At 30.8% G+C, this 15,602-nt stretch overlaps 2 protein-coding genes across 2 annotated transcripts; one reads left to right on the top strand and one right to left on the bottom strand.

The window, feature by feature from the left end:
* Positions 1 to 7,622, bottom strand: CSN3 (COP9 signalosome subunit 3). Its single transcript, XM_014431007.3, has 8 exons — positions 7,402 to 7,622; positions 7,059 to 7,331; positions 5,078 to 5,298; positions 3,925 to 4,119; positions 3,472 to 3,623; positions 3,225 to 3,384; positions 972 to 1,085; positions 1 to 357 (listed from the first exon to the last, which is right to left on the bottom strand). The coding sequence occupies exons 1-8, from the start codon at positions 7,454 to 7,456 to the stop codon at positions 211 to 213; spliced, it is 1,317 nt and encodes a 438-aa protein (XP_014286493.1). The 5' UTR covers positions 7,457 to 7,622; the 3' UTR covers positions 1 to 210.
* Positions 7,623 to 7,651: 29 nt separating this feature from the next.
* Positions 7,652 to 11,335, top strand: LOC106687243 (transmembrane protein 223). The gene is made up of 3 exons (XM_014431008.2): positions 7,652 to 8,139; positions 10,897 to 11,039; positions 11,114 to 11,335. The coding sequence occupies exons 1-3, from the start codon at positions 7,770 to 7,772 to the stop codon at positions 11,264 to 11,266; spliced, it is 666 nt and encodes a 221-aa protein (XP_014286494.1). The 5' UTR covers positions 7,652 to 7,769; the 3' UTR covers positions 11,267 to 11,335.
* Positions 11,336 to 15,602: the final 4,267 nt, after the last annotated feature.

The following is a 15,602-nucleotide window of genomic DNA, read 5'->3' as shown; positions in this document are numbered from 1 at the left end:
TGGATTTTAAAGATGTATTTATTAGAGCCACTTGTGTTCACTTATACAGCATAACGCTAGCGGTATAAAAGCAATTTATCAGTACACAAACATGTTTAAAAATATTATGAACAGCAGTGTGAGCTACAAAAGAAAGACAGAAAAATCAATACAAATTATACATCGAAAGAATAAATACTTATAGTATTGAGCGTGACTGGACTGCCAGTGCTACATTAAATAAGATATCTTTGTGGTCTGGCCTGAGGTGATGTCTTCTTCAGTTGCTCCACAAGATTTCTTTACATATTGTGGATTTACAAGAATTTCTTCTTCCATTTTCTGTATTCTACGATCTAATTCAGTGCAGAGAGTCATCTGCCACACAAAAAATTAGTTCAATATTGATATGTACATAATTAAATATCTATCACAATGAAAAATAAAATAACGTAGTTTTGTACATTTAACTAAATATTCTTTGTTCAAAATCCTCCCTCCCAGGAATATATATACATACACATACATATGTATTATATATGCTACAAAATGATGGAGGGGGTTGCTTAATTAAGGAATGCACTGTATCACTAACTTCCAGACCTGAGTTCAAATCCAGCTGTGGCTAATAATTATTTTTTCTGTTCAATTAGTCATGAGTTAACCCTGTGGATTCGGAATCTCCTGAGAACTAGGTACCCTTAATAAGTAATTAAGGAGGTAAAGCCTAGCAGTTGAGTGTGATCTTCATCAAATTACCTCCTTACACAAAAATCGGTCTAGAAAGAGTACTCCATATAATAAAGAACCCAAGACCCTTCAGGAGTTTAAGTGGAACTGTTTTTTTTTTTCCTTCTAATATATATTTTAATACTTTATGTGATGCAAACATGCTTTTTAATTATTGGTAATTAAAAGTTATAGAAATTTCATCCAAACATTCTGGCACTTCATACTATAAACATCAAAGATTCAATGAACTAAATACTAACCTCATCTTCAAGACGACACAGCATGGCAGGACTATTATATTTTTCAGGATCATCATGGAATATGACCATACCATCTTTCTGGTTAATTGCAGCAAATATTTCACCATCTTCAATCTGTAAACAAATGCATTCATGAATAATTCTAGATAAATTAAGTTCCTAAATAATTGGAAGCTACATAACATTTTCTTTAAAGGAAAATAAACACAGAACTGCTTTCAAAAACTGTTTCAGTTTCTCATCCACTCCCATAATCTAGTTTTTTGTTTAACAACATAAAATCTCTAGGATCATGGTTACCCATCTTTGCATCATTTTTTTTTTTTTTTAAACTCTTACTAAAAAAATTTCAAAAACTTTAAGATAACAGCATTTATTATTTGATATTTAACTTAACTTTCATTATATTGGCATGAATTAAAAGAAGTTTATTAAGGAAGGTTAAAAATTATGCCCTAAACTATATTAAAGTTGGTAGGAAATGATTCATATTCTGTTTTTTGCTTTAGTTATTTGTTCAAATCACTCATAAATCTAGTTAAATCATTCACTAATTTATGATAACATGAGAGTAAAGATTCTGTAGCCAGTAATCACTACCACTACAAACAGGCATCCAATAGTTATATTTTTTTCTTACTGAAATCTGAATTGGAATATTATTTCATTTTTAACTCTTCTCTAATAATAGATAGTAGAAAAACTGTGTTTTTTATAATCTTAAAAAACAAAATTTTACAAATTAATTAGCAAATCAATGAATTAATCTTAAAAAACAAAATTTTACAAATTAATTAGCAAATCAATGAATTAATCTTAAAAAACAAAATTTAACTAAATTAAAATAAAATCATGCTATATAATATAAGTTATGGTGTTTCACATTTTATTGATTTGGTCTTTAAATCAATGCTTAAGAATAGTCACTTTTTTACATCAAATCTTTCCGGATGTCCAGTCCACAGGCCTTTAGTTTAGTTTTGTAAGGCCTTTGACTGTGGAGACAATTTTATCAACACAATAACCATGAAAGTGTCATCTAGTGACACAAGTACCACCTTGTATTGAGGTCATCTACGAAGAACAGGGGCAACTGCTACCTAATGGAACTTTAACTCAGACTTGTTAGAACCTGTAGACTTTACAGGGAGCTTTGACCTGCCCTCTCAGTCACAAACAAAAGCAAGTATTCCTAAAATATGCACAAAAGTCCAAAAGTATTCCTTTGAAAAGCAAGTATGTCAGGCTAAGACCGTAGTTCCAAGTGTGGCATTGGGAGCACACAGCCTGAAGGTTGGCATCCCCATCTTCATGAGTAGCAGATAATAAAAAGGTAACCAATGGGACTAAATTAAGTAAGTGAAGCACACATTTCATCAACAACTCAGCTTACTAAAAAATGGTGACCCCCATTATCTTCAATCTTATCTCAGCAACATTAGTATCCCATGATCTAAATTTAAATCTAATAGACCTAGCAATATTAAATCCCTTTCGGCCTACCCCCTCTATACAGATATTATTTCACCTATTTTCAATATACTATTTTTATTTCCATCTATCATTCTGTTCAAACTAAACCCCTTCTGATATGGAATAACATAAAATTTGACTCAGGTCTAAGCCCCCCCCCCACCCATAATTTGAAATTCAGGAAAGATCTCATCAAAACATACTACGGAATTTGAAAATATAAGTAATAATACAACTTTTATTTCAAACATTAAAGAATATAAATCTTAAATGAACAAACTTTGAATTAAAAAAATATAAGTAATATTTATTTCTACTAAAATTAAAAACATTAGCACATGAATGAACTATAAGAACATTATGATCTGTTGATCCTTATTGTTACATGGAGTTAACTTTATCTTCGAAACATTGAATCTGTCCATCCTTATATGCTGAATTTTTGTAGACAACAATCATTAGTACAACTCCGTGCTGCCCCCAGACCAAAGTAAATGATACCATATTTTAAGTATATTGTTATACACTTTATATTAACACATGAAAAAAGGTCACTTTTAAATACTAATAACGGTAGATAGTCCACAATAATATATTTAAATTATTAAGGTTATCAATTTCACTACATACATAAAATAGAAATTAATATAAGTATATGATTTAGGTTCGCATACGTCTATTGATTAATTTATGAAAACGATATAAAAACCTTAAGTAAATATGTGACACACACGTATGATAATTAATGATGTTAAAATTTATGGTTTTAAAAATTCATACCATATGAAGAACATATTTCTCAGCCTCTGCTGGACCATTAAGTTGAACACGACTGGCAACATCAGACAGGGAAAGAGTTAAGAATGTCTTTGTTAGCCTCTGAATATTTTTCTTATAGAGGGAGGCAACAACTTGTTTTGCAAGGCCCATATTATCATCCCTGGATAATCAATATTTGTCATATAAATAAATATAATTATAAAACAGAATATTTAATTTATTTGCTATTAATTATTAAATTACTGACCTAGTAAAAGTTTCTGCATATTTAGTAACAATCTGCCGTAATTCTTCAGTACTGTTGGTAGCATAAACATTAGCCAATTCATGATAAGCCTGACTTAAAGGCTTTATGAACCTTCCAACAACTTGAGAAACATATTTAGGTATTGGCAAAACCTGCAAATTGAAATATTTCAATGAGTTTCTAGATAATAAGATGTAAAAAGTTTCTACAAAATATTTTTTATAAAATAACATTAAGCTTTTAAGTATAAAAACTAGAAATTTTCTCTCACCAACTGACATTGAATTACATAGATGTAATATGGAATTACATAGAATTAATATTGAAGAAAAGGAAAACATTTTTTAACTTTGATTTGCTAGTTATAATATTATAGTTTTCACATGAATATATAGAAAAAAACTCGATTTAATTTTAAGGTTTATAAGAGATAATTTAAAAAAATGACCTTACTTTCCCATGAAGTATAAGAGAAATCAGGATGTATTTTTTATAAGCTTCAAGCATAATATGCGAAACAGCCATAGCGGGAGTAGAAATTACAACTTCAAACATGTAAAGAGCTCTTTCATAGTTCTTTACAGCAGCATAGATCATGCCTCCATAGTAATAATAAAGAAGAAAATATTTAGCATCAAACTGAACACCCTAAAAAAAAATTATATAATATAAACTTATTTTCTAGACACCCATCTTTTCCATTTCAGTCAAAATGTATAAAACAAGCAATTTGGAAAAAAAAAAAAATAAGGCCAATGATAATATAGCCTGGATCTTACACTTCTAAATCAGGAATTGCACCTCGAACCAAAACTAAAAGAGATTAGGCCAGAAAGTGGGAAGCCAATCATTTTTAAAAGGCCAAATTTTATTAATACAATGGAACCTGCATTATCTGGTATAATGACGGGGGAAGGACAGTAAAAAATTGAAAACCTAGGATAATAAATTTGTTTTAAATAAATTAATTAAAAGGGTAATTAAGGATAAATGTAACATTTATTAATAACAAAAAGTATATATTCATTGAATTATTTAAATAACATTAACAATTTTCTTACATATCTATGTACATTATTTATAGTATTATAGTACATTACTTTGAAGTTTGATTCACACCACTTTTAAATCATATTTAAAATTGTGTAAATAAATATATTTTAATTAAATTACTTTCCTTTTTTTTTTTTGTAATTTATACTTTGCATCTGACTTCGGTTAAAATAAAAATTTTCATTGTCTTCTTGGAAGAACAACACAGACCTTGTTTCACTCGTCTTTTAGAATCTTTTTTAATATATTTATACTTCTACAAAAATTCAATGAAAACTGCTTGCCTCACTTCATCATCATTAAAAATAACCAAGTTACAGGATGTCTGGCAAAGTAGTTTAAATAAATTCCCTGACTTTTCCATATTTTTTTTTCCAAATTTTCCCTGAACTAGCAAAATTTATTCTTGAATTCCCTGACTTTTCTTGGTAGCTAGACATCCTATATTATTTATTATTCATTTGGGGAAAAAAAAAAAAATCGGATTGACTCTGGTTAATTGGATTCCTGACAAACAGAACCCCAGATAATGGACATATAAATATATACATACCTCTTGGGTAGAAATAGATGTTACATCAATATCTAAGAACTTAAGAGCAGGCTTAAAACATTTTGCTAAAAGGCAAAGTTGACACAAATCAGCATGAACTAATGTCAAATGAGAATCACTGATCTGCAGTTTTTTAATACCAATTGAAATCAGTTCAATTCCTCTCATTGGTGATTTAGCTTCAACTAACTGCTGTGTTACCATGTGACAAAGTTCTGCAACTGAGAAAAAAATTATCTTATAAACAACTTAAAAGAAATATGTGATTGAAATAAAAAAACAAAAAAGTTTAAATCACTTTGGAATCTAGTCACTAATTAAAAAAATTTAACTATACAACGTTAGCAATGAATCATTCAAGTTTGATATAATAAAAATGGCATATTTAGATATTGAAAATTTTATTAAACTGAGCAATTATCAAAATAATTTATAATATAAATAAAATTCTGCTTATTTCATTTCATCAGATTAAAACATTTATATATTGTGAATTTACATATCACATATCCTGAATTTACACAAGTGCCTATCAGCCTCTTCAGGGATCATTAATTTCATTTAACCTAGGTAAAATTAGTAAGTCAGTTAGGCAGTAGAACCACATTGTCTCTAGTGTGAATAACAACCATGCGTATAGAATAACCTAACATTAAGTAACAGACCCCTCTTTTGAGGAGTTTAAACTGAAACCCAAAATTTTATTGATTCATAAGAAACTGAAAATCACAATAAGAAGCAACATTCTATTCAATGGAGTCAAGAACAAATCAAACACTCCTAGGTAATATAACTTTCTAATTTTATAAGAAAGAAGAATGCAATCCAATCAACAAAAGATTGTTTCTTTCAACATTATTCAACATAAATTTTGGTAAAAGTGCATTAGTGTAACAACAAATGACGGAAGGGCAAGAACTCTCTTATAGACAATGATCTATTGTAGTGGATATTATCATAATTACAGCTTGAATTGGACCAAAGTTGGCAAATAATGCTCACTAAAAAGGGATAAACAAACCCCTAATGGATTTTTTTTTTCATTTGAGGTCAGGCATAAAAATGATTCAGTTATAACTGTCTTGTTATAATGTCAGGTCATAACAGACAACAATGGTACTTACACATAGACCTCCTCAACTATTTTTTACCTGTTACAATAAACTGATTCTTATTTATGCGAATTGTTGAGGCCCGACCTCTACTGAAAAGGATCCCTTGGGGGGTTTGTTCATCCATTTTAAGCAAACAAAGCAAGCGGGAAATTGATAACTGTAACCCAATTAGAGCAGTAATAAGATAATGATAAGATATCTTATATCCTACAACAACAGAGATATAGTTCAGCAGGTCTAATATATATCCCCATTTTTTCAAAATGTTCAAGTGACTACATGGCCACTGCTGTCAAACCGAGATTTGTGTATAAGTAACTAAATTTCATTTAAAAACCAACTTACAAACAAGACAAGAACCAATAAAAACCACCAATAGATTAAGTTCAGTGATCTTTTACTAAATAAAAACAAAAACATAATTACTATTAATATTATTATACAGATATTTTCATTGTGTAGTTTCTTGTTTTGTTTCTTTAATTTTCCTATTGTTTAAAACTGTAAACATCGAAATTGCAAATCACTTAACTATAGCATGCAAAAGATCTGCATCTTAACATGCATTATACATCTGATAAGCCTTGCAACAATTTGTAAATAGTAATCAATATAAAAATGGCCATAAACAAATTAAAATATGGATAAAATAAAATTTCAAGGAGTAAGGTAAAATGTTCGTAATTTAATAGATATCAAACTATTTCTACCACATTAAGTTATAACACTCCAATTTACAAACACTTTGTTTAGACACCAACACATAGGAGTGAGAAACATGAATTATTAAGAAACAAATATAAATGTCATGATTTCTGGAGTTAAAATTCTAAAACAAAAATATTACATTAAAATAAACTACGTACAAACATCAGGAGCATATCTGATCTGTTCCGCAACACAACTTGAAATGAATTCTTGAACTTGTGTGAAGCGAATCTCTTGGTAGTCAGCAGGTTGAGTTTGATTAGCATTTGACGCTGGAGAAGGTGGTGGAAGTGAGAGTTTGATGATTAGAACAGAAAGCATTCCAAGAGAATGTTGTTGTAAGCACTCAAGAACTGCATCAAGATGTTGTCCATTTTTAATTAAAATATCAGTTGACTTGCAAAGTAACTCACATAAGTCTCTGAAGTTACCTGCAACATATATAAGTATGTTTTACTTAATAATATCAAAGATTTTGAGCAATAAACCTGCAAAACTTACCCTGAGAAGATAAAGTTCTAACGCTGTGAACGAATTGCTCTAAAGGAGAAGCCATTTCATTGAATTACATGAGCACTAAAGTAACTTTGAAAAAAATAAACATCAATCCATAATTTATAACAAAGTTTAAAAATTAGCAGTAGTTCCAGAGTATCGAAATGGTTAAGAAAATTCAAATTTCAGTCGGCAAACCACGAAGATACAAATCAGCTACTAACATTTTCTTCTAGGAAGGTTAAGAGAGGTTACATACTTCAAAGGTTGTATAGTGGTTATAACTGGGGATGTTGGTTTTGTGACAGTCTTGTTGATAATTCAGTTTGAAATGACCTAAAACTTTGCCAGTAGTTTATTTTATTAGAATCAAAATGATCCTACTCCGTCCTGGAATATTTAAAAATCTTTTCAAAGCCTCAAGAATAGTCAATACTAAAATTTTAGGAAATGTTTTTTTTAAAAATTATGCTCCTCACTCCCAGGAATTATTGAAATTAAACACTAATGTTGTGAAAGATGTAATCCTTTTTAAATATGATAATCCTAAATATTTCAAGTATATTACTTATTTTGGTGTATCTCAATTCATCTTTTGGATGTATTTGTCGCACTTTGCATTTACAACTTTAAGAGATGCTCCTGTTCCTAAAGAAGGGAGAGAAAATTTACCTTGGTGGCGAAGAATTAATCTTGGAGAGCAGAAGTATAGAAATGGAATTACTTTGTTCTGTGGTGTTGTAGGTAATATTTCTTTTATTTATAATGGTCTATTAATGTTCAATATAACTTTTTTTATATTCAGCCTTGAATCTCTCTAAACATTTAAAGTCTGTCAGCCCAGAGGCTTACCGTTGAAAAGATTTATTTTTGGTCATGTGTAGGAATGGCTACATTGTGTCCTCACTTATACACAATGTTCTATCATTGCTAGTTACAACGTACACTATTATTATTTTTTAGGTTACACTGTTATTGTTCCTCCAATTGGATCGCAGCTGTTGACCTCCGTTCATTTTAAAATTAAACAGACCTCCAACAGATTCCTTTCAGAGGTTGTGCCTAAATATGCATGAATATAAATCATTTAATGGTGCTAGGTTATAGCTGACAACAATGTTTGACTGTTTTCTCATTTGTTTTGTATGAGTGCTCACCCACTGTGTTGGAATAACACTTGAGTGAGTACATGCTCACCTACTGTGTTGAATTTACCCTGATAAATTAGAACCATTTTGTTTAGAAATAACTGTTCTAGTTAGTTTAAATAAATGAATTAAAAATTGAATGCGAAAAATACTAGTTGATGGAATTTTAGAGACAATAATAAATGGTTTCTCAGTAAAGAAATAATAGTAATTGTTAATTATTATAAATACTAAGGTATTGCCTTGATTACTTCACTATCACTATACATGCATTTTGAACATGAATTGTAAAAATTTACCATCAACTAATAAATTATCATAATTTTTATCTATTGTCATTTTTATTATAATTATTTTAAACTAATTAATTTCTTAATAAATATGTATTGGAAAAAAATAAAACAGGAATAATGTGGAAAATGAAAAATGGGGTCTCCCGGATGGCAGATGGGGGATCCCTCTTAGGAGGGATGGTCTGAATAAATCGAATAAAGGCCCATGGACTAACAGGTACCCAGTCCTGGGGGGTATTCCCCAGCCAGGATGAGGCCAGTTGTCCCAAGCCAGCGAGGCCTCTCCTACTGGGCAAATCACCTGTAAGAGAGAATTGATTCAAAGAAAATTAGCAACAAGCCTCAGAATTGGACAGTCTAAAAGGAAACGACACAGCATGGATAAGGACATAAGTTTAGACATAAAAGACAGGCGAGACATATCTCCAGGCGAGACATTAGACATATCTCCGACAGGCGAGGAACCTAGCGAGAATTAGGGAAGAATGTAATTCCTAGCTGAATGCCTCTACGCTAAGACCCACTATAGAGGAAAGCTGAAGGACAAGAAGAAGGAAAATTTTATGTCAAAACGTTTTATACCTTACTTCTAGAAAATACAGGTGTTTAATTTAATAGTTAAATAATAATACGGTATGGAGTACTAATATGGAGAATAAATACTAATATGAAAGAGAAAAAATATATAATTTGTTATTTAATTGTTATTTAACCAATCTCTATAATATGAAAGAGAAAAAATAAATAATTTGTTATTAAATTATTATTTAACCAATCTCGATATCTATAAGACATAAAATTCATTTAGAGGCTCTTGTTAAAGATTCATCATAGTTAAATATTAAAGATGTTAAACTATAACGATACCAAAATATTAAACGAAAGAGGTTAGGTAAAGATTGTGGTTAAGATTTTTAAAGCTTGCAGAAAGCCTTAATGTGGAACAGAAAATTCACTTTAAGGATATTGAAAATTTCAAAATATGTATTTTATGCAGAAATAGAGGTCAGAAAAGCAGTTATGTGAATACCATAGAATAATCAAACAGGTTTACTAAATCTTATTAAAGTAAAGGTGAAAGTAATTATATATTTAGTAACAAAAGAATAAGTATTACATCTAATGATTACGCAAGGTAAGAGATGTACTTTCAATCTTAAATTATATAATGAAGATCGTATACAGATATGTTAACCATTCGATACTAGAGACATAAAAAATGCACATCACTTCATTGTCTTATGCCTCAAATGATCATAGTTTCAAGACAATACTTTATTAAAAATTAATTAAATAATAATGAAGTTTTTTTTTATACTGCCTTTAGGCTATATAAATAATAAAATACATAAATAACTGAATTTTTAACAGCAGAACTTCATTCTTAAAGCTCTGCAAAGTGGGATGAAATGTTGTTTAACAATAAATAGTTTACTATTTTGATACCTTCGCTGACCGCCACCCAGACTATCTTCCTCCAATCTACTTCATAGGGTCAACTATCTTCTTCCAATAAAAACTATATATTTATAATCATAAAATTCTTTCTTGAGACTGGCAATTTTTTACTAAATAATTCAAAACATTATCCAAATTATAGTCTCAAAAATTTTTATTGTTTTTACACGTCCAACGTTTCGGCCATCTTCAGGGACAATCTACTACAAAAAGTTTCCATTATATGTGTGATCCTACAACCATTTCAAATATTTAACATTATTATTTATAATTTACCTTACCTTAATTCACTATGAAACATATTATTTAATCATTCCAAACACTTCATACAGGCTATTCTGCCCAGGTTTTGACCTGTTAAATATTTGAAATAGTTGTAGGATCACACATATAATGGAAACTTTTTGTAGTAGATTGTCCCTGAAGATGGCCGAATTGGCCGAAACGTTGGACGTGTAAAAACAATAAAAGTTTTGAGACTATAATTTGGATAATGTTTTGAATTATTTAGTAAAAACTATATATATTACCAATTATAATTATTAAATATACTTACTACTTACTTTAATGTAACATTTATATTTTTTTTTTTTTTTTGTTAGGTTACCTATTTTTGCTTGCTTCCTGGTCCTACACCATTAGATCTGTTCGTTATTTGATTTTAAGAAAAGGTGGGAAATCAGTGTCTTTTGTAACTTATGGGCCTTTTGGAAAAAATAGTATAATGGATGTACCTATTGCAAAGGTATATTAATATTTTTCAATACCATTTTTAATTTGTGTTTTCAATTAAATAATTTTTTTTACTATTTGTTTTAGATGAGTGCTTCAGAAAGTCGTGAAAATGCTAGAGTTCAGCTACCCATTAAAGTCAAAGGAAAATTTTTTTATTATATGCTTGACATGAGAGGAGAATTCCCAAACAAATTACTTTTTGATGCAACTGCTGGTTTAAGGCGGAAACTACCCTAAACTGCATCAATTATTATTTATAAGCAGAAATATTGTTTATATTAAACATTTAATGATGTATTATGCTAATATGGTCTCATTATTTAAATAATGATGATTATAATCCCAAGTTCATTTACTCTACTTTTTTTACAATTAATAACTTTACTTGATTTGTAAAATGTCAATTTATGAAACAATTGTTCCAGTAAACAGGAAAACTTTTTATATTCAAAAGGAAAGAAAATTTAATTAATACATTTTATACTTATTATTATAGGATATAGGAATCAAAAATTACTTTTTTTTCTTTTATTCTTTTTTTTTTTTGTCTAGTGGTTTAATTTATGTATTGCCTATCCATATTACTTATACTTTGTAGTATAAAACAAAAGTACTGAGGATCAACAACCTATGTTGAATGAAAGCAGTCTGACACTATCCACTGAACTACCTTTTTATAAGGGTGAAGCATATTAAAATCTGATGCTGTTACAGGGTTAAAAAATTGACATTTAAAGGATTCCCCAGAAAATTTCATTTTCAATTAACTAAACTCAATTCAAGAAAGTAATAGATGATTCTAATCAACAGTTTGCTAAAAATCATTTCTCCTATATCGGGTCATTCTCAGATAAATTAATACTTAGCTGTTTTGAGTTTTCTAAAAATTGATTATTATTTTTTGTTTAGTTAATCCCCCAATGAGCACTTAGATTGGCTCATAATCAAGTATATTTTATATTCAATGTTCAAAAACCGCAAAAAAAAAAATATACCAAGTATATCTGCCATTATAGTTCTCTCAGTATATATATATATACTGTGTGTATATATATATATATATATACTGTGTATATATATATATATATATATATATACTGGAACTGTAAGAGCATGAGCTTCAGACAGTCAGAAGTAGCTGCTGTAAAACAGATCTTTAATTCACTAGTGGACAAAAGGGGTTAACTATGATGGTTTGCAGATAGAGCGCACCACTGTTACTATTTGAGCGGTTACACTCCTTTGAATTTGGTCCTTTAAAGACGAGCGGTTTTTGAAGTGTAGGTGTACAAAGGAAAATATGTTAATGCATATTGCCGAAGGCAGAAGATAATAAAAAGAAATGACGACTACAAAATCAAAAACAATTTTACTCGCATATTACGTTTTAGATATATTAAAAAAATAATTGATTTTCTTGTACGTCTAGTCAAATTTGTGTTGGTGGGGGGACTGTTTAACCGATTTTTTATGAATGTTTCAGAGATTGTGCGGGTTGGTCCTATATCTATTTTATTAGATTCCGCCCCATAAATTTGGAAGGAAGGTGGGGTTTATTGTGAGATGGCCCAGTGTTAATTTGATTAAATTCTATCCTCCACTTTCGCTACACAATGCATAAAAGTGTTTTTCTTGATACTCATGTCTTTTAAATGCACCTGAATGAGTTGAAGGGTGGCTTTAGCAGCCTCATTTCTGCAAAGACACTGGTTCGGTTTCGGCCTGGGCGCGTTGACTTTTATTTCGTGCTGGTTCCATGGAATGAAAATTCGACCCTTCCACTCTGGTTAAACTAAGTGCCTTCCTCGAGGATGAACCCTCTCCCCGTATACCAGAAATGTTCAGGTAGGGTTAAGTTTAAATAATAATAAATCTGTACCCCTACAATCCATGAAGGGTCAAGAATGCGTACTTTGAAAGGAAGTATTGTTACTAGACTAGCGGTTGTGCAAGGAGTTAATTTGGTCAGAATCATGCTCGGTCGCCTGATTTTTCTCCAATAAGGGTACCCACTATATAAGGCTTGGTGGACCCTGAAGGGGTCTCGAACCCACAGGGTTGACTCTCGGCTTTAATAACAGAATAAATAATTATGAATAGGATAATGGTCCGGCTGTGGTCAAAATAACTCACATAGTAAATAAACTCTTTCTTATGAGCCAACATTTCATTCCACATAGCAGGACCTCATCCGCCTAAAGACATTCTTTCGATTTTCTACATTCTAAAATGTAGGTATCCTGCTTTGTTTATTATTTTCTTGACATTTATTTTATTTGTATTCAATCTTTTAATGGGTACTGTATTTTTATATTTCTCGGTTTTTATGTATTAACGCTACCGCAGTTGTTTGCACACAGCAATCTTCTTGTTCGTACTCCCACGAAGTTATCTTTGGTTTTCTTGTTGTCTTGTTGATTGCTGATTTTTGAACCCATTTTTTAGTGCTACGGAAATGCGTATTTGGGATTTGCCAAAAACAGAACAATATGCTATTTAATTTCTTCAGGAGCGAAATATTTTACCTAAAAAACGTACATGTCCCCATGACATGAAACTATATTTTAGTAAACGTAACTTTTGGAAATGTAATTTAAGACAGTGTGATCAGCAAGTGGAACTTAAAAAAGACACCTGTTTTGAGTTGAGCAGAATTCCATTTTGTTCAGCTTTAAGATTCATATACTGCTGGTACAAGGAGCTGATATCGGTTAAATTTTGTGATAAGCAGCTTGATTTATCGGATAAAACTGTTATAGACTGGAATAATTACATGCGTGAATTAGGTATCTTGGATATGGAAAATAAATTAATCTAGAAGATAGGTGGACCAAATTGCATTGTGGAAATTGATGAAAGTTAGTTTACTAAACGTAAAAATAATTGTTGTCGAGTATTACTCCTACAGTGGGTGTTTGGAGGTATATGCAGAGAAACAAAAGATTCGTTTGTTGTCACTGTTTCTAATAGAACTGGCTCTATCCTTCTTGATAAAATTATTGAAAACATTGCAGATGATAGCACAATTTATTCTGACAGTTGGAAAGGTAACCAAACAAATACAATAATAAAAGAAGGATTCCTACTTGCTAAGGTTAATCATAAATACAATTTTATTGATCCTGAAACAGGAGTTCATACAGTAACAGTTGAGAGAATGTGGGGTAGTGCTAAATGGAGGAACAAGAGACATAGGGGGACGTCGAGACATCATTTGAAATCTTATTTATCAGAGTTCATATATGCATATGGCAGCATCAGGTGACAGAAAATAGAGACTGTTTTGAATCTATATTAAATTCCATATCCCCCATGTTATCTTGTTCTCATACTCTGTTACGTAATATTAGTTGTTCATATCGTTTGTAGCCGTGCAAAGTAGAGCGAAACGTTGGTGCATAATGAATAGTTTATTTACTATTTGAGCTATTTTGACCGCACCAAACCATCTTCCTTTTATTAATTACACACTGTCAATCAACGTTCTTGATAATTATGTATCAGCGAATTTGAGCCCGAATCCTTGAAGACAGTAACACAACCTTACCACTGAGCTCTCTCGCTCAGCTATATATATAAAGATACATCTTACAAAGGAAAAGTTATGGCTGTTGAATTTGGACACAAATAAAATGTTTTTACTGTTCTTACTGTTTTATTAGTTATGGTTAAATAACATAAAACGTTCTTACTGTCGTGAGAACATTAAACACAACACAGACACACTCAAAACAAAGCTATGATAGCCTTACCATCTACTGACTCTTACAAACGGTACAATCTATATATTCACAGTTTGCCACAGAGCAACATGTATACAATAAAAAATTAATTTTTACATCTCACTTTAACAATGGCCTGTTAAGAAACGGAATTCGATGTAAGGGTTTTAGGAATGGATAAAAAATTCGTATCTTAAACGTAACTAATAAATACTGTTATGTTCAACAATTTTCTTAATTTGTTTTCCTTATTATCTATAGTTCGAGGTCAATGGTTAGTCCGGTGATTGGAAATGGTGGCCGCCTGTTGGATATACGTCCACCCTCAGATTGTAATGCAATAAGAATCTGAGAATCCTAGTTCAGGTGATATTCAAAACCCTTGTGCAATACTAACCCACAACCGAATGTTTAAAAAATACAATATCCTCCAAGTTAATAATCAAGATATTAAAAAGAAAGCTCAGCCTAGAAGTTATACGTGACACGAAGAGAAGAGTGGAGCTCCAGCCTGCACTAGAAGAGAAAACTATTAGAGGAAGAGTTGGGGTAACAAAGTATGACAATACAGATGAGTTGGATTATAGGACACCCTGGGTTACTGAGGTATTTCGCAATGTCAACGAAGAATCCATTCAGCACTTTCCTTTAGTGTACGCTGCCCTTACCGTCCTATAAGAGAAGAGAGATGGATGGGAAGTTATATCAGAGGTTCTGTATGGACAAAAGGCCTGCTGTACTTTGTGATGAATACAGTTTTAGGGCTGAATCTAGTTCTGCTAGAACCCTAGAGTGAATTCACCTAGGAAGAGCTTTCAGAAAATCCCTGTGGTATCCGATGCAGGGTGGCT

Source organism: Halyomorpha halys, unplaced genomic scaffold (genome assembly GCF_000696795.3).
Source record: "Halyomorpha halys isolate HHAL.00 unplaced genomic scaffold, Hhal_1.1 Scaffold934.1, whole genome shotgun sequence".
NCBI lineage: Eukaryota > Metazoa > Arthropoda > Insecta > Hemiptera > Pentatomidae > Halyomorpha > Halyomorpha halys.
This window is presented reverse-complemented; position numbering and strand designations above follow the sequence as displayed.